Below are 20226 nucleotides of genomic sequence, written 5' to 3'. Positions count from 1 at the left end.
GGAAATAATGTTTTGCTGCGCGCTGTCCTTCCTGAGGGTGCATTTTCTTGCCCGTCGCATTTAACTCCTGGTGCATTAGCATATCATGAGCTTACTGTACCAGGAAACCGGGCATGCATCGGCCTTGTAACCTCCAGCCCTCGATCTTGCATCTCAGGCCTGGACAAGGAGGCAGGAGCAGCGCTTTGGAGGCTGTAGTGAGGGGGTTGGGCACGCAGCAGGACACAGCATTCTTCTGTTGTGGCTCACGGACTGGCTTCTGGGGCCAGGAGAGCCCTCCGGGGACAGGGATACACCTACAGTACCTGTGTGTAGCTTGCCTGGAGTTTTACCAATGGAAAAAGCCAGGCGCTTAATCTAAATAGATTAAAATACAGCGTTGACCTGAAATGTGTTGTCAGCCCCACCACCTACACCGCAGCTCGTGAACTCCGGTAAAAGATTCAGCAGGGTACAGGGGGTAATGGGGTCCCATTTCCGCCCACAATCCCTCTTCTCAGTTTAAACGTCGGGCAATGGAAGGGGGGAGGGGAGGGACAGGTGCGAGTCTATAACAGCAGGCTTCAGGTGGGAAGGAAGGAGACGAGGCAGGTTCTGAAAGATTTGATGATGTGAGGAAGGTCCCTTGTTCCTGTCAGGGACACCAGGAGTTGCGCCTGAAGATAGGGCAGCAGCGGGTGCCGTCATATCAGGGCTTGCACAGACTGTGGCTGCATATTAGGACATAACACTGCCGTACAAAGCTTCTCTTCTGGTGGGTTTGTTTTTTTTTAATGACTTCTAAAACTCCTTTACCCCCTTTTTTCCCAGATTCCCCTGGCTGAAGTTCTGCCGAGGCTCAGGTCTCCTAGCAAAAAAGAAAAGGAGGAGCAAAGAGAAGATATTAGCAGGATTTAAAAAAAAGACCGTTTATCCATTTATTTACATTTCAGTTCATTTCAAAATTCGCCTAAGATGGTGCCAGATACATTGAATGTAATGCAGATTTCTGGGGATCCCTGCAGGATCTCACAGCGCAGGAGACAACGTCCTCCCCCTGTATCTAATGCAGATTTCTGGGAGTCCCTGCAGGATCTCACAGCGCAGGAGACAACGTCCTCCCCCTGTATCTAATGCAGATTTCTGGGAGTCCCTGCAGGATCTCTCAGTGCAGGAGTCAACGTCCTCCCCCTGTATCTAATGCAGATTTCTGGGGATCCCTGCAGGATCTCACAGCGCAGGAGACAACGTCCTCCCCCTGTATCTAATGCAGATTTCTGGGAGTCCCTGCAGGATCTCTCAGTGCAGGAGTCAACGTCCTCCCCCTGTATCTAATGCAGATTTCTGGGAATCCCTGCAGGATCTCACAGCGCAGGAGACAACGTCCTCCCCCTGTATCTAATGCAGATTTCTGGGAATCCCTGCAGGATCTCACAGCGCAGGAGACAACGTCCTCCCCCTGTATCTAATGCAGATTTCTGGGAATCCCTGCAGCTTCTCACAGCACAGGAGACATCGTCCTGCCCTCTATCTAATGTAGATTTCTGGGAGTCCCTGCAGGATCTCTCAGCACAGGAGACATCGTCCTGCCCTGTATCTAATGTAGATTTCTGGGAGTCCCTGCAGGATCTGTCAGCACAGGAGATAACATCCTGCCCTGTATCTAATGTAGATTTCTGGGAGTCCCAGCAGGATCTGTCAGCACAGGAGACATCGTCCTGCCCTGTATCTAATGCAGATTTCTGGGAGTCCCAGCAGGATCTGTCAGCACAGGAGACATCGTCCTGCCCTGTATCTAATGCAGATTTCTGGGAGTCCCTGCAGGATCTCTCAGTGCAGGAGTCAGTGTCCTCCCCCTGTATCTAATGCAGACTTCTGGGAGTCCCTGCAGGACCTCACAGTGCTTAAGACAACGTCCTCCCCTGTATGTAATACAGACTTCTGGGAGTCTCTGCAGGATGTTACACTGCAGGAGGCAATGTCCTCCCCTCTATCCTGTGATTTCTGGAAGACAGCTTTTGCGCAAGGATTTAATTTCCTGCTGCATCCAAAAAAATTCCCACATGCAGGCAAATACTGCTGCACAACGAGGGCTACTAATTTAATTTCATAAAGGACATCTCGATCCAGTCCCGTTTTTTTTTTTTTTTTTACCTACCCACTACATGCTGGGATTTGTAGTTCTGATTTCAAGATAAAAGACAGACAGGCAGTGGCGGTAACACCAGGATAGGCTCAATGTCTCCTTTATGGCAGGGAACTGTTGGCCAGCCTAGATAGGACTTGTACCCAAAAGTCCCCCTTCAACACAAACTTTCTCTTGGATGAACTTTTCCTGTGAACTTATTTCGGCAGGAAATTTAAATTACTGAGTAAAAAAAAAAAAAAAGATGTGAGGCCTGCCCTTGCCTATCATCAGCTTGCTAAGCTCTTGCCAGCTTAGAAAGGAAATATCCAGGCCTGGTATTTCCATGCTGGAACCACCCTGGTGCCACAACCCTGATAAACACGGTGCGAAAAGGATTAAACGCTACCTTAAATCTGTTCCACGTCTTTATCTCTGCGAAGAGTGCGTCGCCGGGGCAGGAGGTGGCGACCACTTGCCGATGACCCTGGATGGAGAAGGTGCTGACCAGCTTGGCGCCCCTCACGGCGCAGTTCAGGAAGTTGTCCCGCACCAGTTCTAGGGCGAATGCTTCTGGCAGGTCCGCGGTGTAGTTTCCAATGAAGCTCACGCCGTAGCCTCTGCTGTTGTGACCCTTGGTGTGGGCTCCCTGCCAGGACCAGCCTCGCCCTTCGTAGAGGTAGCCATCCGAGCCCACAACGAAACTGGGGACAGAATGTGGGCACTTGTTAGAGCAGGACCCGCGGAAACGGACAGCGCTCAACCCCACCCCGCCCCCTCCCAGGCTTCCTCAACTGCCCACCCCCATCCGCTGCCCCAACTCAGAGCAGGGGGGCAGTTTCTGAGGAGAGCCAGGTGGAGAGGAATAAAGGAGAGGAGCTGTGAGAGAGCCAGATGGAAAGGCGTAAGGAGTGCTTTTGCATGATGGCTACCTGATGAGAGCTGGATGGAAGGAAGGAGGAGACTGGTTTTGCACAATGGCTCACAGATGAGAGCTGGAATGGAAAGAGTAAGGAGCATGGCTGTACCTGGCTAACCAACGAGAGCCAGATGGGAAGAAATCAGGAAAGTGGCTGTGCCTGATGGCTCCCCTGATGTAAGGAGATACAAAAGGGAAGGCGTTCTCACCTGTATCCGATGTCATCCCAGCCCCGGTCCTTCTGGTGGAACCGCTGCATGCTCCTCATGTTTTCCGCACAGGCAGGAAATGATCTGCACGGCCGGCTGGGCTCGTAGGTGTGATGGATGTAGAGAAACTCCAGGGGCAGGGCGAGGAGCGTGGGAGTCCCCTTGTACGGCTTGGCGCCCCACATGCAGCGCGGCACAATCGCTGGGCATTCTGCAATCGAGCCCAAAACATATTAATATACCAGTGGGGGTGACCTCTGGGTGACCCAGACCCCTGGGCACCAGAGGTCTCCTCTTCTGACCCAAGTTATTCCGCAACCAGACCTTCAAGTGCGACCGCTCGCTCTTATCGGTTTAAAAAAAAACAAAACCGGCAGAGGACCGCGTTTATCAGACAACGGTCGCCCCTGCTTTCCACATCCTGGGCTTTACCTTCCAGTGTCACTCTGGCAGGAGCCAAGCAGAGGTGAGGCGGGAGTCATGGGGCAGTGGCGGCATGCAGGCCTTGCTGGAAGGATCCAATTGTCATTTCATCTGATTATTTAAATTTGCTGTTCCGCTCCCACCAACGTAGGAGGCTTGAAGGGGATAACGTACGAGTAAAACCACACCGATAAAATGTACAGTTAAAGCCCCACTCTTCACCCCGGGAACGGCATGAACAACTATACAACCTCCCATCGGTCAAAATCTCCCTCATCCCCTGCTGTCAACCTTAGAAGCCCATCATCTAGCGAAGAGGATCATCAAAAGGCTGCTGGAAGAGCCAGGATTGTACTCCAGCACCCCCACCCTTCCCTACTACCACCCACAAGTTAGATGTTTCTAGGCAAAACTCTGACGGGACTTAATTCCAGAGACAGGGGAACGCATTGCTTTCTAGCACATCCAGTTGAGCTGCAGATAAAGGACCTTTGGCGAGATCTTAAAGCTCTTCCCGGCGGATAACTGTGAAGAAGCCGGCCTAGACCAACGGGAGCCGTGGGGTGTTGCTTAATGCACCCGAGTAACGGTAATCAAAACGGTGAACTTGATCCTGTGCTCTTCCCCGAAGCCGGCGCAGCTCCGCCGAAGCTTCCTTTCTCCCGCACAGCGTTCCAGAGTCTCCTGCCTGCAGACCCCAAATGGAAGGTTGCGAGAGGGCAGTGGCGCCCACCCCCCCCCCCAGCATGACGCCCTGTGCCGCTGCAGATCGCACGCCCTGAAAGCCGGCCCTGCACCCGGGAAACTTGCAGCCAGTCTTTGCAAGCAAGTTCAAAGGGATGTGGGCCACGGCAGGAGACCTGAGGATGTGTTTAATTTGATACTAACTAGGCAGGAGGCCTTCCTTTTTAGTTTTTATTTTATTTTTTCCTGGGAATTTATCTGTGTTTGTTACCTCAAGAACGAAAGCGGGAGAAATCAGGGGGGGGGGGGGGAATTGTCATTGCTATGGGTAAGTATAATTTTTGTTTTTGTAGTAAACACTGATAAATTCTCCAGGAAAAATACATAAAACTGAAAAAAAAAAAAAGGTTCCTGTGCTTGGAATTTTTTTTTATTTTTGTATTAATTCTGCAGTCGTTTGCCCATCCTCCTTCATTTTTTCCCGCTTCTCGTTCCTTTCGTGCGTTTTCGGCTTCGTGTGACTGGAGCAGATCTCACAGCCTCCCGCGCCGCCAGCTCAAGCTGCAACCATTGCCCTCCTGAAATCCAAACCCCCCCAACACCTTTGTCCGAAAGCCGTGTGGGCAAAGTCTGCGGATCAGTTTAGCGGCAGGGTTTTGGGGGGGGGGGGGGGAAAATGCCGCCTCTTTTGCTCTGCACCTCACACCCCCTCCCCCACCAGGATTTCATGTCCTAAAATTTCTGCAGTGGGGAAAAAAATCAATTCCACAGCAAAACAAAACAAAAAACCCCACAATAAAAAATAAAAAAAATACGCAGGCATAGATTTGTGGAGAAAGTGTCTGAGGGACTGACAAAGTGACTTGTGATCTTTCGGCATTTTCTTGGTTTGCCCACACAAACTTTAAATCTGGCCCTAATGCTCAAACAGAGATTTGAAACTGCAAATCCTGTTTTGGAGTAGTGTTCGGGTGCATCCCTTAAGAGGTGACATGTGGGGCGCACTGCTGACACCGACTGCTCTACTGCCCTGGCACAAAAGGGATATCCTCTCCTCCTTCCCCCACCCTGCAGCTGGAACTGCATCAGGGGGGAGAGATTTACCGGAGACTGGGGCCGCCACCTCGCCTGGGTCAGGGACAGCGTTTCCATTAAGCAAACTGGGCAGTCGCCTAGAGCACCAACATTCTTGGGGTGGAGAAACCCTGCCAGCGCGAGACCCAGAGGGACGGCATGAGGCATGGGGCACATTTAAAACTAATCGGAGAAAGTTCTTTTTTACTCAACGCACAATTAAACTCTGGAATTTGTTGCCAGAGGATGTGGTTAGTGCAGTTAGTGTAGCTGGGTTTAAAAAAGGATTGGATAAGTTCTTGGAGGAGAAGTCCATTACCTGCTATTAAGTTCACTTAGAGAATAGCCACTGCCATTAGCAATGGTTACATGGAATAGACTTAGGTTTTGGGTACTTGCCAGGTTCTTATGGCCTGGATTGGCCACTGTTGGAAACAGGATGCTGGGCTTGATGGACCCTTGGTCTGACCCAGTATGGCATTTTCTTATGTTCTTATGACAGATCTCATGCTATCAAAGAAGAGAGCGCTGTGCTGGAGCCACTGCCACCGGCAGGAGGGAGCACTGTGCTAGAGCTGCCAAAAGTATGTAAGCTGGGGAAGAGGGGTGCATGGCCAAAGGTTCGCCTAGGAAGCCAAATACTCTTGCACTAGCCCTGAACCAGGTCAATCTGAAGAGGCTCGTCTGGTCTTGGGTCTGTCCCATTGTATGCCTGGAAATGTAGTCCTTAGATTTCTTAGGGAAATCAGAACTACAACTCCCTGCACGCAATGGGGCAAAAAAAACCAGGACTGGAGTTTCTTCTTTGGGTTCACTTGAGTGGGGTGGCTACCCTACTGGAGATCTGCCTGGGTACTTTCAGCTGCCTTAACAATAAGCATTTCTTTATTTTTAACACTGTAATTCTCTTTGTAAGAATCTGTGCAATGTACCTAGATAAAGATAATGAAACTGCTGCACTGCAGTGCTAGCTAAGTTTCTTAGCTCCCTGTCTTCTGCTGTGCCCGGGAGGGAAATGTTGGTTATCGTCCCATACAGGATCAGCGAGTTCTTCACCGCCTCCTTTAACTTCTCCAGGCTAGTGACCTGTTGGAAATTTTTACGCCTGAAATTGCTCCTCATGTGCTCGTCCCCAGCCACTCCGCCGGCAGTGTAGTAGGCTTTCAGCAAAGTGCTGATTCTTTGTGGGGGTTCGACCTGGCCTCTCTCACTGATGTAATGCCCTAGGATGACTCCATCCAGTGCTCCGTTGACGAAAGCATTGGTGAGCGAGGAAGGGGGGCCCAGCAGGGTGAATACCCGGGGCAACAACACGTCATCCCAGCATCCGTCGGGGCCCATGGCCGCCTGGGTCTCATTCTTCTGGAACTCGAGGAATGCCAATCCCAAGTCCTTTGCGATCGTCACAGAGTAAAGAATGTCTACATTGCCGGGCGACACTTTATCCATGTTGAGCGAAGGTACTGCTGTTGCACCAGCCTTGGGTGGATCTTTCTCCATGGCGGGCAAAGCTACATCACGGTTCCTCTTCAGCCCAGCTTCCAGCCCAGCGATAAGAGGACACAGTGCTACAGTGGTCCCATCCGGCACCAGGACTACCCCATGCTCTGTAGACGAGTCCAGTCTGTGCTTCATCAGCAGTTGGATGAGGGATCTCTGCCCCTCGGTTATGGAAGGCAAGATGGGCTCCGGCACCAGAGGCCTCCCAAGGACATACTGGTGGAACTCATCATTGGCACAGCCGCCAACCTCCCTCAGAAGCTCCATCGCCGATGTCGTCGGTGAGGCAGAGAGATGGTCTTCCAGCACTTCTAGGACATTGGTGAAATTGTCCATGTCAAAGGAGCCTAGAAAGAAATTATTAAAAACAGGCCATAAATAAAAAATATATAGCGTTTATCATCCCCCCCTTTATCAGACACCGCTTGTGCAATAGGGGAATCGAGGCACAGGAAAATAAAAACGTCCATCACCCAACCCGGGCAGGATGACGTCGCATGCCATAAGAGACATCGCTCACAAAAGCTGTTACTGCCCCCTGCACACCGAAACGGCAAGCGGTGGATGTGCCAATACACTTTCCGTATCTTAAGCTCGTTTGCAGGACCCGCAAAGAGTCTCGCAGCTTCATTGCAACAGCAAGCACCGTCAGGCCTACAAAACCTCGATAAAGTTCAGCTGTTGCGATGGATTCCTATGGAACTGAGACATGATGATGTCATCATGAGCAAACAAAATGGCTCCCACCATGGAAAAGAAACACAGAATCTTCCAGCGTCTTTTTGCAGTGGGGAGAATCCTGCTGCCTGAGCAGGAAGCAGTTATGCCTTAATTACGGCAGTCATCCTGTTTGCGCTGGTCTAATTAATGTAATACTGACAGGGTCTGCTGTGGGCTATCTGTGGCTAATTTAATCAGAAGCAAATTAGTGCCGTGGTTAATAATTAGCAGATTCACCCTGAGGATCCAGTTACAGATTTTTGCTTTTATTATTCCTTATGCTGCAAGAAAAAAGTTATCTTTGGGTGGGGGGGAAGAGGAGGCAAATATCTGGCACTGCTCTGTCCCTCTCCCCCTCCACCCCTGGAATTATTCCCGTGTATATAAATGTTTGCACATCTGTGAGGTTTGCAAACTTGAGGCCCCCATGTGCTCAGTTCTGAGGCGAGGCTGTGCCACAGGGGCATACGCAGTTCATGTGGATGAAAAGGTTACCAGATGACTCTTAAACCGGTCCTGGTTTTACCCCCCAGTGCATGCTGGGAATTGTTGTTTTCGATTTCTCTTAAACCCATTTAGAACCACATCTCTGCGTATGCGATGGGGCAAAACCGGGTCTGACCCGGGTAACCCTGCGGTTTATGACAGACGACTTCGATTTAATCTTTCTCAAGCTCCAAGGATCTGTGAGATGCAGGAGATTCGGGTTCCATTCCTAGGCCCACTTTCTGCTCCGCTGGCCAGCCAAGGATGGGGACGCCGCAGAGTAGTCTCTCGTGACACCCAGACGGTGGAAGCGGGAAGGGGGAAGTTCCATCTGTCACTCAACAGAGACCCCTACAGGCAGGAGGAGACAGGGTGCAGGCAGGCTCCGAGAGGGGGAGCCAGGGTGGCCCCTGGCACCCAAACGATAACTGTTGTTGTGATGGCCGGGTCATAAACCGAGGAGGGAGGGGGTAAACCCTGGGGCAGCTGCAAATGAAGGCTCATGACCAGGGCAGCAAGAGGATCACCATTTCCCTGATGACCCAGAGCCATCTGATAACCCTACCACTGGCCCCAATAGACTTAGCTGGGTTCTGATTGACCCAGAAACCCCAAAAGGAGCGGGGAGGGGGAACTACCGGACTAAGATCAATTAAACCACTCAAGTTTGGAAGGGGTTATCAGATGGCTCCGGGGGTCACGGGAGAGGCCCATCCAGCCCTGGTTTCAGCTTTCCTCCCTCCCTTCCAGAATCTGGATCTACGACTCCCTGCATGCAAATCGGACAGGGGGGGGCGGCGAGGGCAAGAGGCTCAACCTGTCCAGATTGCACAGAAGTATGCGGCAATTATCTGGATATCGTGATCCACAGGAAAGCACAAAAAAAAAAAAATCCTCAGAGACTACTCCGGATAATGAGCCTTCAATTATAGTCTCGGAATATCCGAACAGGCAGCCACAGCGATCTAACTTCTAGAGAACTCAGCTCTTATAACTAAACATTTTCCCCAGGAGATTGCTTTTCCCAGCCAGGGAGATGCTTCAGCAGTTTTTTGTTTTTTTGCAGAAGGTGGGGAGAGGAGAGGGCTGGGCGATGGAGCACTGGACCTCTGGTGCCAAACGGGGCGTACAAGGCGCAGTCGAGAGATCCAGCACGTGGCCGGGTTATCCCCGAATGTGCCCTTTAGCTTTCATGAGCTTTCGTGGGAATGGGTTCGCCGAATGCCGGCCATTTGTGCAACCCTTGTGGGCTGCAGGCGGGACGCTTAGAAACGATTGCGCGGATTACTTCAGAAAGTTTTTATATTCTCACCTCGAGCAGGCCTGGCCAGGACACAGAGGCAGAAGAAGAGGACGGCGGTCCCGGGGGTAGGTGAAGGCCCCATGGCTCGGGAGAGTGGACTGGCCTCAACTTCGCTCTGCCGCTGGACTTTGTCACCGTGGGGGTGGAGACGATTTTTTTTATTTTAAATTAATCAGGAAGCCCGAAACATCTCACGGTCAGGATTGTTAGAGCAAATGCTAAAGTTCGGTGTCCTGAACCTGGGTTAGCAAACAAACAAAAAAAAAAAACCAGAGAGACTGATCTGAAAGGGTCATAAGCAGGTCACCAGAATTATTTCTTACAGCTTGATCTTCTGCAGTTCCATAAGCATCAAAGCAAGTTACAGATAATGCTCAATGCATAATACACTGTGAAAGAGGAGATTTGAGGGAGGAAGGTCGTAAAACCTTTCTGTTCCTTACCATACAATAAAAAAATTTACAGAAATAATAAAAATATATATATATATCCCTTCCTCTGCCCATCGATTCAGGATAGACTGCTTATGTCGGGATTTCTCCGATCATTGAGCCTAACTTTCAGGCCGATACAGTAAAGTTTGCGGGAGAGCGGCCGAGCGCCTGCTCTCTCGGCACGCGCACAGGCCAGTGTCCTGTGCGCGCGATTCAGTAAACTAAAATATTTAAATTAGGGCCGGCGGTAAAAAGAGGCGCTAGGGACACTAGCGCGCCCCTAGCGCCTCTTTTTGGCCAGGAGCGGCGACTGTCAGCGGGTTTGACAGCCGACGCTCAATTTTGCCGGCGTCGGTTCTCGAACCCGCTGACAGCCACGGGTTCGGAACCCGGACGCCGGCAAAATTGAGCGTCCGGTTTTCAAGCCATGGACCGATTTCAAATTTTTTTTTTAACTTTCTGGACCTCCGACTTAATAGCGCCATGATATTAAGTCGGAGGGTGCACAGAAAAGCAGTTTTTATTGCTTTTCTGTGCACTTTCCTGGTGCCGGCAGAAATTAGCGCCTACCTTTGGGTAGGCGCTAATTTCTGAAAGTAAAATGTGTGGCTTGGCTGCACATTTTACTTTCTGTATCGCGCGGGAATGACTAATAGGGCCATCAACATGCATTTGTATGTTGCAGGCGCTATTAGTTTCGGGGGTGTGGATGCTCATTTTCGACGCACTATTACCCCTTACTGAATAAGGGGTAAAGCTAGCGCGTCGAAAACACGCGTCCAAATGCAGGTTAACAGTGTACTGTATCGGCCTGTTTGAAGGTCCCGGGGATCTGCTCTTCCCCAAGCTGATACGTCTGGATTTTGTCTCTCCCCGCTCCTTCTACCAGACCCCCCCCCCCCCCCCAAAAAAAAAACCTGGCGATCCTGGCTCAGAAAACAGTCCTCAGGCCCAAAGGCTGCAGGCGAGACTCCTCTCCTGGTCTCTGATTTTACTGGATTGGGCATGCTGAAAGTATGATTCAGGCTGAGTTGCATTGTATTCCCTCCTCTATCCCTCTGCTGCACAGCTTCCGGCGGCCTGGGGCTCCTGCAGTGACAGGGAGAGGCTTCTCTCCTCGTTCCTCCCCTGGAGCTGAAAATTTCTGTCTCTCGGGAGCTGGGAGCCCCTGCTCTCGCCTCCTCCTTGCAGGCTCTCTGTAGTAGGAACTGCACTCTCCTTTGGGTTTCCGTTTCCCTATAGGACCACACCACTCCAGGCCTGGAAGATATTGTTTCAATCCCCGCTGAGGGTGTACATTTTAGCAGGGAATCCAGTAGTTGCCTACATTTAGAGACAGCGAGATTGGCAAAGGTAAATTTTGTTTTCTATCAAGCCCCTTCCCTTTGGTCACTGGAAGTGGTAGAGGTGGCCAAGGGCATAAATATTGATGTTGGTCTGTTTTTCACCTGTTTGTTTGTTTATTTATTTATTTTTGTATAACAGCTTTTGTGGTAGCTTCACACCGGTGTACAATAGATAATAGCAAAAGAATAAAATACATCCATAATCCATATCTTAAAACTACTAAATAATACTAAAAAAAATCATAATACATATACAATAGATCAATTTTTCAATCAGGAACAAATAAAATTAAAACAAAATACAATGAGATAAAATGAAATAAGAGCCTGGAACCTTCTTTAAGACATCAAGTAAATGCCTGTAAAAATAACCATGCATTACTCTGGTCCTTTAAAGACACAAAGCGCCGCGTTCAGCCTAGAGCTTTGATCTATGGTTGGCTTTGTCCTGCCAGCTCAGGAACCTCTCTCTCTCTCTCTCTCTCAAAGTAACCGAGGGAGAGACCACTGCAGTCTCTTAAGACTGACACAGTCCTGCAACACACAAACACTAGCAAGGACACTCCATGCCTACCCTCATCATGCCTCTCGTTTGGATCCATGGTGAGGTCACACTTTGAGCAGCATGTGCAGTTCTCTTCATGTTAATCTCAAAATAAAATATAGCAGAACTAGAAAAGGTGCAGAGAAGGGCAACGAAAATGATAAAAGGGATGGAAAGGCTCCCTTATGCAGAGCTGTAGCTAGTCTATGGCCAACGTGGCCTCAGCCAGCCAGTAGAGAAAACTCGAAGAATGGTTGGGATTCAATGCCAAGAGCTGCAGTCATGCTTTTACGGTGCAGAAATGCAAAGGAGCAGTACCTGCTGAGGAGTGAAAGTCTGATGTGCATGGACCGAGAGACAGAGACCTTGGGGTGAGACTTTGGGTCTCAGACGCACATTTAACTGTCAACTATTAATGCCTGCCTGGAGCAGACGTTAATAGCTGTGCACATCAAAAAAAGTACAGGAAAGCAGAAAAAACTGCTTTTCTGTACTGCCTCCTACTTAATATCGTTGTGATATTAAGTAGGATGAAAAATAAAAGTTAAAAAAAAATTGACAGTCGGACCCATCACGAAAACCGACGCCGAGCACCTCCTTGCTAACGCGACCCCCAAATTTTAATATTGCATGGCACCCCCCTTGGGGGCGCCTGGGGCGTGTTAATAGAGCGGGCACTGACTGTTCAGCGCCCGCTTTCTACGCGACTTTATTGCATCAGCCCCGAAGGCGACAAAGCAATCTGACAAGGCAATACTAAGGATGCTGGGCTACACAGAAAGAGCCATAACCAGCAGGAAACATAATTAAATTTCATATATGGAGAGTAACCCCTTCCCCTCGATGTTTTGGCAGAACCAGAAGATTGGAAGTGCATGCCAGAAGATGCAAGAGTGGAAACGCATTTTTGTGCTATGTCATGAGCCTATGCTTTCAACTCATTTAAACCAGAAGCACTTGTGGAGGAAGAAATGTATAGCCATGGGGATAGGGAGCTTGACTTCCCTGTCTGTGCCCTGCAGCAAATGCTGGGGACCACAGAACAGGCTGGATGGATGTCACAGACAAATCTGGGCCTTCAACCAATCCTCCCAGCCCGCAAAGCAGATCTGGCAAAGGGGCCATCGTTTCATAACCTTTATTTCCGTGCATTCAACATTGCCACCACTCTACTTGAGTTTAATGAAATCGATAGTAAAAAAAAAAACCAACAACGACAAAAGTGCAAATACTGGCATGCAGGGCAAAATGAGGACTGGTTCAGCCTCTTGGTACGACCTGGAGGGAGGTGGGAACCCTCGCAATACACATTTAAAATCATGGGAATAACGGGACGGAAGAAGACCAGCTCCGCTTTACAGCACATGGCCACCGTTTGCCGCCTTCCGCATACAGCCCCCTGCGCCTCAGAAAGAGGCTAGAACGCAGAGCCGATGACGTGTAAACAGGTTGGAACGTACGCTTTCCCCCTTTCAGCGGCCGATGATTCAGAAAGAGGCTTGGAACGTTTCACTTCCCCCTTTCAGCGGCTGGAGAGTCAGAGGGAGGCTTGGAACGCACACTTCCTTTCGGCGGCCGGAGAGTCAGAAGGAAGTTTGGAACCCATTCAGCGGCTGGCGGGGATCAGAGCGAGGCTTGGAACACACGTCCTTTCGTGTTGGGTGCGCGCTGCTTCCCTTTGCTCCGTGGTTTCCAGGCGCCCGGTGCAGGTGGGTCGCCGTCTGGGACAGTCCATTTGGTGGCCTGCAGGAGTTGGCGGAAGCGGTGCTTCTTGGGGCGGAGACCATTCCTCTTGGAAACCGCTCTTATTGCTAAGGCAGAGGGTGAGGAGAGAGCTCTACTTCCCCTTCCTAAATTTGAGAAGAAACAAGGAGTGGCGGCATCTGATTGCTAAAAGCCTGGATGTTTATTTTTAAAGTAGCACAGCCATCAAGATCCCCCCCCCCCCCCCCCCCCAACCAGTGTGCCCATTTGCCCTTTCTATTGCTGTATCGCAAATGCTTAATTTTTTTTCTGGTATTGCCCCTGACCGCTGAGATTCCTCTGTGCTTATCCCATGATTTACCCCTCAGCCCCTAAAGATCCTCTGTGCTTATCCCATGATTTACTCCTCAGTCCCTAAAGATCCTCTGTGCTTATCTCAGGCTTTACCCCTCACCCCCTAAAGATCCTCTGTGCCTATCCCAGGCTTTACCCCTCAGCCCCTAAAGATCCTCTGTGCCTATCCCAGACTTTACCACTCACCCCCTACAGATCCTCTGTACCTATCCCAGGGTTTGCCCCTCACCCGCTAAAGATCCTCTGTGCTTATCTCAGGCTTTACCCCTCACCCCCTAAAGATTCTCTGTGCCTGTCCAAAACTCACTGCTACCACTCCTGAGTATCTTCTGTGCCCATCCCTGGCTTTACCACTTGCTCTCCGACTGCTGATGATCATCTGTTGCTGTTCCAGGATTTATCAATCTGCTAAGGATCTATGAAGTGCGTGGGTGGTGTGCTGTAGCATGAGCAGCATTTGGTAGATGTTAGCATGTCCTGTGGGGGTTTTATTCTAAGTTCTAGGATACCTTGAACATTGTGGATGTTGAGGGCCAACAGCCGAATTGCTGATCCATTGCATACTGCAGTGCCGTACTGAAAAAAACAAAACACAAGGCTCTGGAGTGTCCGCCAATGGTGGGAGGGAGAGGAGAGGAGATTTGATCAACTTATTTGTGATACTTAACACAGTTAAGAGGAGGAAAGCTTGGACAACTTAACATCAGTCACTTGCTTGGAGGTTGGGCAGATTAAGATATGTTGAGTAATAATAATACAGATCCTTCATTGTGCTAGTCAGTAATGTTTTTAGGTTATTTAACTTTTCCCTTCTGGCAAGTTCTTTTTCTTTTATCTGACTTGGCATGTGCTTTACTGGTCCTGGAAAATGGATATGTGTGATCTTATAAAGACGATTATCTCATGTTTAAGTCCAATAAAACCTATCACAATTTGTAAAGAATTCTGCTTTTTCCATGACCAGTGCAGCTAATGAAGCCACATTACTTATTTAAATTCTTGCCTCAGAGAATTGTGCTAAAACTCAATTTAAAATATGTTTTCTTGTAGAAAATGGATGCACGGTTCACCAGAGGCAAATCTGCCATCCTAGAGCGGTCTCTGACACGCCCGAAAACCGAGGTCAGCTTGAGCGCATTCACCCTGCTCTTCTCCGAGATCGTCCAGTACTGCCAGAACCGGGTCTACTCCGTCTCAGAGCTGCAGAACAAATTATCCGAGCTGGGCCAGCAGGTGGGGGCCCGGATCCTGGACGTGCTGGTGATGAGGGAGAAGAATGGCAAGCGGGAAACCAAAGTCATCAATATCCTCCTCTTCATCAAGGTTAATGTGTGGAAGGCCCTGTTCGGGAAGGAGGCAGACAAGCTGGAGCAGGCCAACGATGATGACAAGACCTATTACATCATTGAGAAGGAACCTCTGATCAACACCTACATCTCCGTGCCAAAGGAGAACAGCACCCTTAACTGCGCCTCCTTCACGGCAGGTGTCGTGGAGGCCATCCTCACATACAGTGGCTTTCCTGCCAAGGTCACTGCCCACTGGCACAAGGGCACCACACTGATGATCAAGTTTGACGAATCTGTTATCACACGGGACAAGGCACTGGATGGGCGTTAGGTAGAGTAGAAAGAGGAGGGGAGTTGACTGCCAAGCTATGGGTGGTTAACTGGTAGCTATAGAGACATCTGCAGGTTTTCGTTTTATGTGGACAGGTAATGTGGAGTCTTGCTATAGTGATCACCTGAGGTCCTCTTATCTTGGAAAGCACATAGATGTGAGCAAAACTGTTGTTTTATAATGAGCTGCTGTGGTGAATCCCCTGAAGTCAGTGTGGTAGAAATCCAGTGGTGGCCCTAAAGACCCATTTTTGGCTTTCTGAGTTTCAGCTAGTAGGTGAGCACCCTCACCACAAAATTTCGACTGCGGCAGAAATCCACTGGTTAGTGATGACCATGAAAACTGATTTGGCCTAAGCCGATAGCCAGATGACTACCAGGATTTCTGCCACTCTGCCTGATAACTGTGATCGATTTTACTGCAGGTTTGTTGCTTTACAGTGGCGCTAAAAGCCTGCTATAGTGCTGTGGTTGTCATCCTGGAAGGAGGTCTGTAAAGGCTGTCAGAATGAAACCCTGTCAGGAAAGAAACAGTCTAAGAAGCAGAATGGCCTGACCCCACAGCTGTGTAGGAAACATCAAACCAATAGAGCTAATTTTTATTTTAGCATCTGAAAGTTTGAGGCTGCGTGCTTTCACTCTCATCATAGTATTGAAATGGGGGCCAGGAGGAGAATATGGAGCCATTTTGGCTGGTCCTGTGGCCTAACTGTAGGGCTGTACATCAAGGCTCCTTGCCTGAGGTGGCGGGGGTGGGAGAGGGTGCTTGAGCATGTTGCATGATGATTCTTTTGTGCCCCCAGAGCATCTGGCTAGGAGGAGGAAGCTACTGAAGCTGTACCTCTTTTGGCAGTTGAGGGGCACTGGAAACTTTATCCTTGGAGCAGACTTGCCTTCAAGCATTTAGTTGGCAAGGATTTTGGACACAGTTGTCCTGGAGAGGATGGGAGGGGAGCAGGGGAGTCTTGGACAGGAGTAGTTTTAATGAAAATCTCACTTAAAAAAAAAAGCAGACAACATTCCCACCTGTTTCCAAATGTATCCTTGCCTTCCTAATTACATCATCACAGTCGTACAGATGTGCCAGTATTGTCTGGGTGTGGTTTTTATTCCATGTACTGTGCTTGCAGTTGTGTGTCAGACACAGGTTAGGAAGGGGTATAGTAATTGCTGACTCCTGCTGTGAGCAAAGAAGCAAACTGTAGGAAGGCTTCACTGGAGCAGACTGTATGCCAATAAATATGAATGCTTCAAGTATGTTCCTGAGAACTGGTAATGCTTGTCACTGACCCAAAGGGACTGTTTAGGGCAGAGCGAGAATGGTGAGCCCGTTGAATGAGTGTGTGATATCTTTATGGGCTGATTGGCAGATCTTTTCAGTCGGAGACCAGGGGTGGCTCACCCCAGTCCTCAAGAGCCAAAACAGGCCTGATTTTTCAAGATAGCCTCAAGGACTATGAGATGGGAGTTCAGCAGGATAGAAAGGCCAACCGGTCTCTTATCTACTCTACCCATCCACTCCCATATTCTCTGTGGATATCCTGAAAACCAGATCTGTTTGTGGCTCCAGGCGTCCATCATAGACGGTATTCCTGCGCATTTAAAACCAGTCCAATACAGCAGACCAGGATCCTTATTCTTTATTTGCCGTTTAGTTTATACATTCATTAGAGTGATTAGGCAGCTCCTGTCCTCGAGTACCACAAGCTGGTCGCGTTTTCCGGGTCTCTGCAATGAGTAGGCCGGAAGGAAGGAGACATTTCGTGATAGGTGTTTGACGTCCAATGGCTTCTGAAGATCTGCCATGCAGGGACTGGTATAGCATTCCGGGTGCCGAATCTACAGACAGCTTGACTGAAATAAAACGGAAGTATCAAAAGCTAGTATTACTGGTAAGTGAAATGTTACCTCATTTTAACTGCAGAAGTAGACATAAAAAGTATTAAGCACTTTAGAAAAATAGGATAATGCTAGATTTGTGCCATATATATATATATATATAAAAATATTTACTAACTAAATTAAGAAAAATAATAAACATGGATTCCTTTTGTGTTTAATGCATTACATAATGTGGAATTGTTCAGCTTCAAAACGAGTCAATCAGACTATGACAATCATTAGTGACAATACTGAACGATTCTGCAGCATGCTAGCACTCCCCTAAACCACTTGGCCCCTCTGCAAACCCAGCCAAGTGTTAATTTTAATTGTTTTTGAGAAATTGCAGCTGGCAGTTGTAAACTACCATCTATTAATATTGCACATAAAATAAGAGTGCTACAAAATTAATTTGTTAAAAATCAGGCTGTAGTAGAAATCTTCCTTTTTCATATTAGTCTTGATGGCAAAGATGAAAAAATCCTGGGAGACTGATCACGTGGGTGTCTAAAATTGAAAAAATAAAAAGGCAAAGAAATTTAAAGTAAAAACAAAAATATATAAAAAAAAAAAAAAGCCAAACAAAATTAAGCAAATTACCAACAATGAACAAATAAGAAAAAATTCTCTACTTCTTAAAATTTTTTAACTGGTGCTTAATTTTTCTAAATTTCCATGCCATGTTTGATGGAAGATGGAGTGTTATTTTTTGTAATGTTTTTACAGTTTAAAAGTGAACATAATTTGTGTGTGTTCTGTTTTATGAATTGGGTATCTTGAATACAACGTTTATATAGTCTTAATTTTTTCTATTTTAACCTTCATGTTCTGTAATCATGTGATCCTGATCGAAAGGGTAGACATCAATACAAAAAGAGGTCCTGCTTTTATGAATCTGTGTTAATTAAATTTGCCAAGTTGAACCTAATTTTGACCCAGAGAATCAAGTTCCTTGGAGCTTGGATAGACGAGAACGCATTCCTTCCATCAGATCCGGCATCCTGTCTTCGAGCACTAGTTCAGAACTTAGGAGAGTGGGATCAAGTCCTGGCCCGAACAATTCTAGTTGTCCTCAGGCACATGGTGGCTGTAGTGTATGTGGAACCCTAGACTTGCCTCCACATGAGAGTTCTCCATTGAGGCCTTCACATCCAGTCAGATCACCTGCTCCAGCCCTTGTTGCACTCTATGAAGGTTACTAAAGAGATGACAAGGCTCTTCTCTGGTGGCTAGATCCACAGATCGTGGAGACAGATGCTCCCCTTCGAATTTTGCCTCTGGTAACTTTGATGACGGATGCATGCACACAGGCCCTTTCTGAACTTGAGATATGGTCGGCAAAAAGAGCATCGTTTTCAGATCAACCTCTTGGAGCTATGAGCTATTTGCCATATGCTGAGAGTGTTCTCGCATTTTCTTCAGGGAAGTTCAGTTCCAAATTGATAACCAACTGTCTGTGTTTATGTAAACATACAAGGGGTACAGGGTCCTGAACTCTCTGCCAGAAGTTTGAATATTTGGGCGTGGTATCGCAATCACAGAGCTTTTCTCCAAGCAACTTAACATTCCAGAATCCCCAACATGCTGGTGGATCATCCCAGCAGGATTTTCCGTCCCCAGGAATGGTCCCTGGACCAGAATGTAGCAAACAATTTGATCCCCGGAGTTGTCAGTCAATCAGTATTCACATTGGAAGACGACAAGAAAGTTCTCAAGTTTTGCTCTATTCTTCCAGTTCAAATCCGGTCCGGACATCCTTCTGCTCAAGTGTGATGCAGATCTGTATGCCTTTCCACCACTTCCATGAGTAGTGAGGACGCTGCATTTCTTATCCTCATCACTCCAACTTGGCTCAGACAAGTGTGGTTCTCTTACCTTGTGTGATTGTCAGTCCATCTACCGATACCTCTGGAAGCCGCACCAGCTCTACCAACTGAGGAGGAGGGTCCTACATATCATCCAAGCCTCCCTTCCCTGCACTTCATGGCATGGATGTCTCATTGTCACTATGTAAGGAGGTTGAGGATGACATGATTTCAGCCAGGAAGCCTTTGGGTGTCAGGCAGGCTCCTTGAATCCATTTGCCTATGCTCTGAAAGATTTGCTTTGGATGTTGTTGATCAAAGTGTATCTCAGTGCCAAAGCTGCTTTCTATCCTTTCTCTGTCGAAGTTCATGAAAGATGGGTGGCATACGAGACCTCTGGTTGCAAAGCCAGCGGTGCCATGGAATCTCTTCATCTTGGCCTAATTGATGAAGCTCCCTATGAGCTTCTGGAGTTGACTTCCTTTAGTTTTTTACCTGGAAGATGGTATTTCTGGTTGCTGTCACTTTGGCTAGAAGATACAATGAGTTACAAGCATGGGTTCATTACTCTCTGTATCTCAATTTTTCTAAGCAAAGCTGTGCTTTGCACTCGCCCCAAGCTTCTACTGAAAATTTGAATAAAGCCAGTGTTTTGCCCATGTTCTTTCCAAAAACCTCATGCAAGTAAAGGGAAGAAGCCTATAAAAGGGTTATTTACATTTTTTAATAATAGAAGGACTAGGGGGCACTCCATGAAGTTAGTATGTGGCACATTTAAGACTAATCGGAGAAAATTCTTTTTCACTCAATGCACAATAAAGCTCTGGAATTTGTTGCCAGAGGATGTGGTTAGTGCAGTTAGTGTAGCTGGGTTCAAAAAAAAGGTTTGGATAAGTTCTTGGAGAAGAAATCCATTAACGGCTATTAATCAAGTTTACTTAGGGAATAGCCACCGCTATTAATTGCATCAGTACCATGGGGTCTTCTTAGTTTTTGGGTACTTGCCAGGTTCTTGTGGCCTGGATTGGCCTCTGTTGGAAACAGGATGCTGGGCTCGATGGACCCTTGGTCTGACCCAGTATGGCCTGTTCTTATGGATTTCCGTGCAGTGGAAGCG

At 48.2% G+C, this 20226-nt stretch overlaps 2 protein-coding genes and 1 long non-coding RNA gene across 4 annotated transcripts; 1 reads left to right on the top strand and 2 right to left on the bottom strand.

Annotated features, from left to right (window-relative positions):
* Positions 1-749: 749 nt before the first annotated feature.
* Positions 750-13254, bottom strand: PGLYRP2 (peptidoglycan recognition protein 2). The gene is made up of 6 exons (XM_029584238.1): positions 13207-13254; positions 9432-9661; positions 6346-7260; positions 3233-3443; positions 2514-2808; positions 750-847 (listed from the first exon to the last, which is right to left on the bottom strand). The coding sequence occupies exons 2-6, from the start codon at positions 9502-9504 to the stop codon at positions 839-841; spliced, it is 1503 nt and encodes a 500-aa protein (XP_029440098.1). The 5' UTR covers positions 9505-9661; positions 13207-13254; the 3' UTR covers positions 750-838.
* A 47-nt stretch (positions 13255-13301) lies between these two features.
* TRAPPC5 (trafficking protein particle complex 5) lies at positions 13302-16680 on the top strand. Of its 2 annotated transcripts, none has more exons than XM_029584240.1 (2): positions 13302-13455; positions 14855-16680. In XM_029584240.1, the coding sequence occupies exon 2, from the start codon at positions 14858-14860 to the stop codon at positions 15422-15424; it is 567 nt and encodes a 188-aa protein (XP_029440100.1). In that variant the 5' UTR covers positions 13302-13455; positions 14855-14857; the 3' UTR covers positions 15425-16680. The 2 variants fall into 2 exon arrangements, with proteins under 2 accessions (XP_029440100.1, XP_029440099.1); XM_029584239.1 differs by having other exon boundaries at positions 13332-13569.
* Positions 16681-17047: 367 nt separating this feature from the next.
* LOC115080157 lies at positions 17048-19944 on the bottom strand. The gene is made up of 2 exons (XR_003853528.1): positions 18124-19944; positions 17048-17277 (listed from the first exon to the last, which is right to left on the bottom strand). It is a non-coding gene; the product is annotated as an uncharacterized LOC115080157 (long non-coding RNA).
* Positions 19945-20226: the final 282 nt, after the last annotated feature.

Source organism: Rhinatrema bivittatum, chromosome 19, assembly GCF_901001135.1.
Source record: "Rhinatrema bivittatum chromosome 19, aRhiBiv1.1, whole genome shotgun sequence".
Taxonomy (NCBI): Eukaryota; Metazoa; Chordata; class Amphibia; order Gymnophiona; family Rhinatrematidae; genus Rhinatrema; species Rhinatrema bivittatum.
This window is presented reverse-complemented; position numbering and strand designations above follow the sequence as displayed.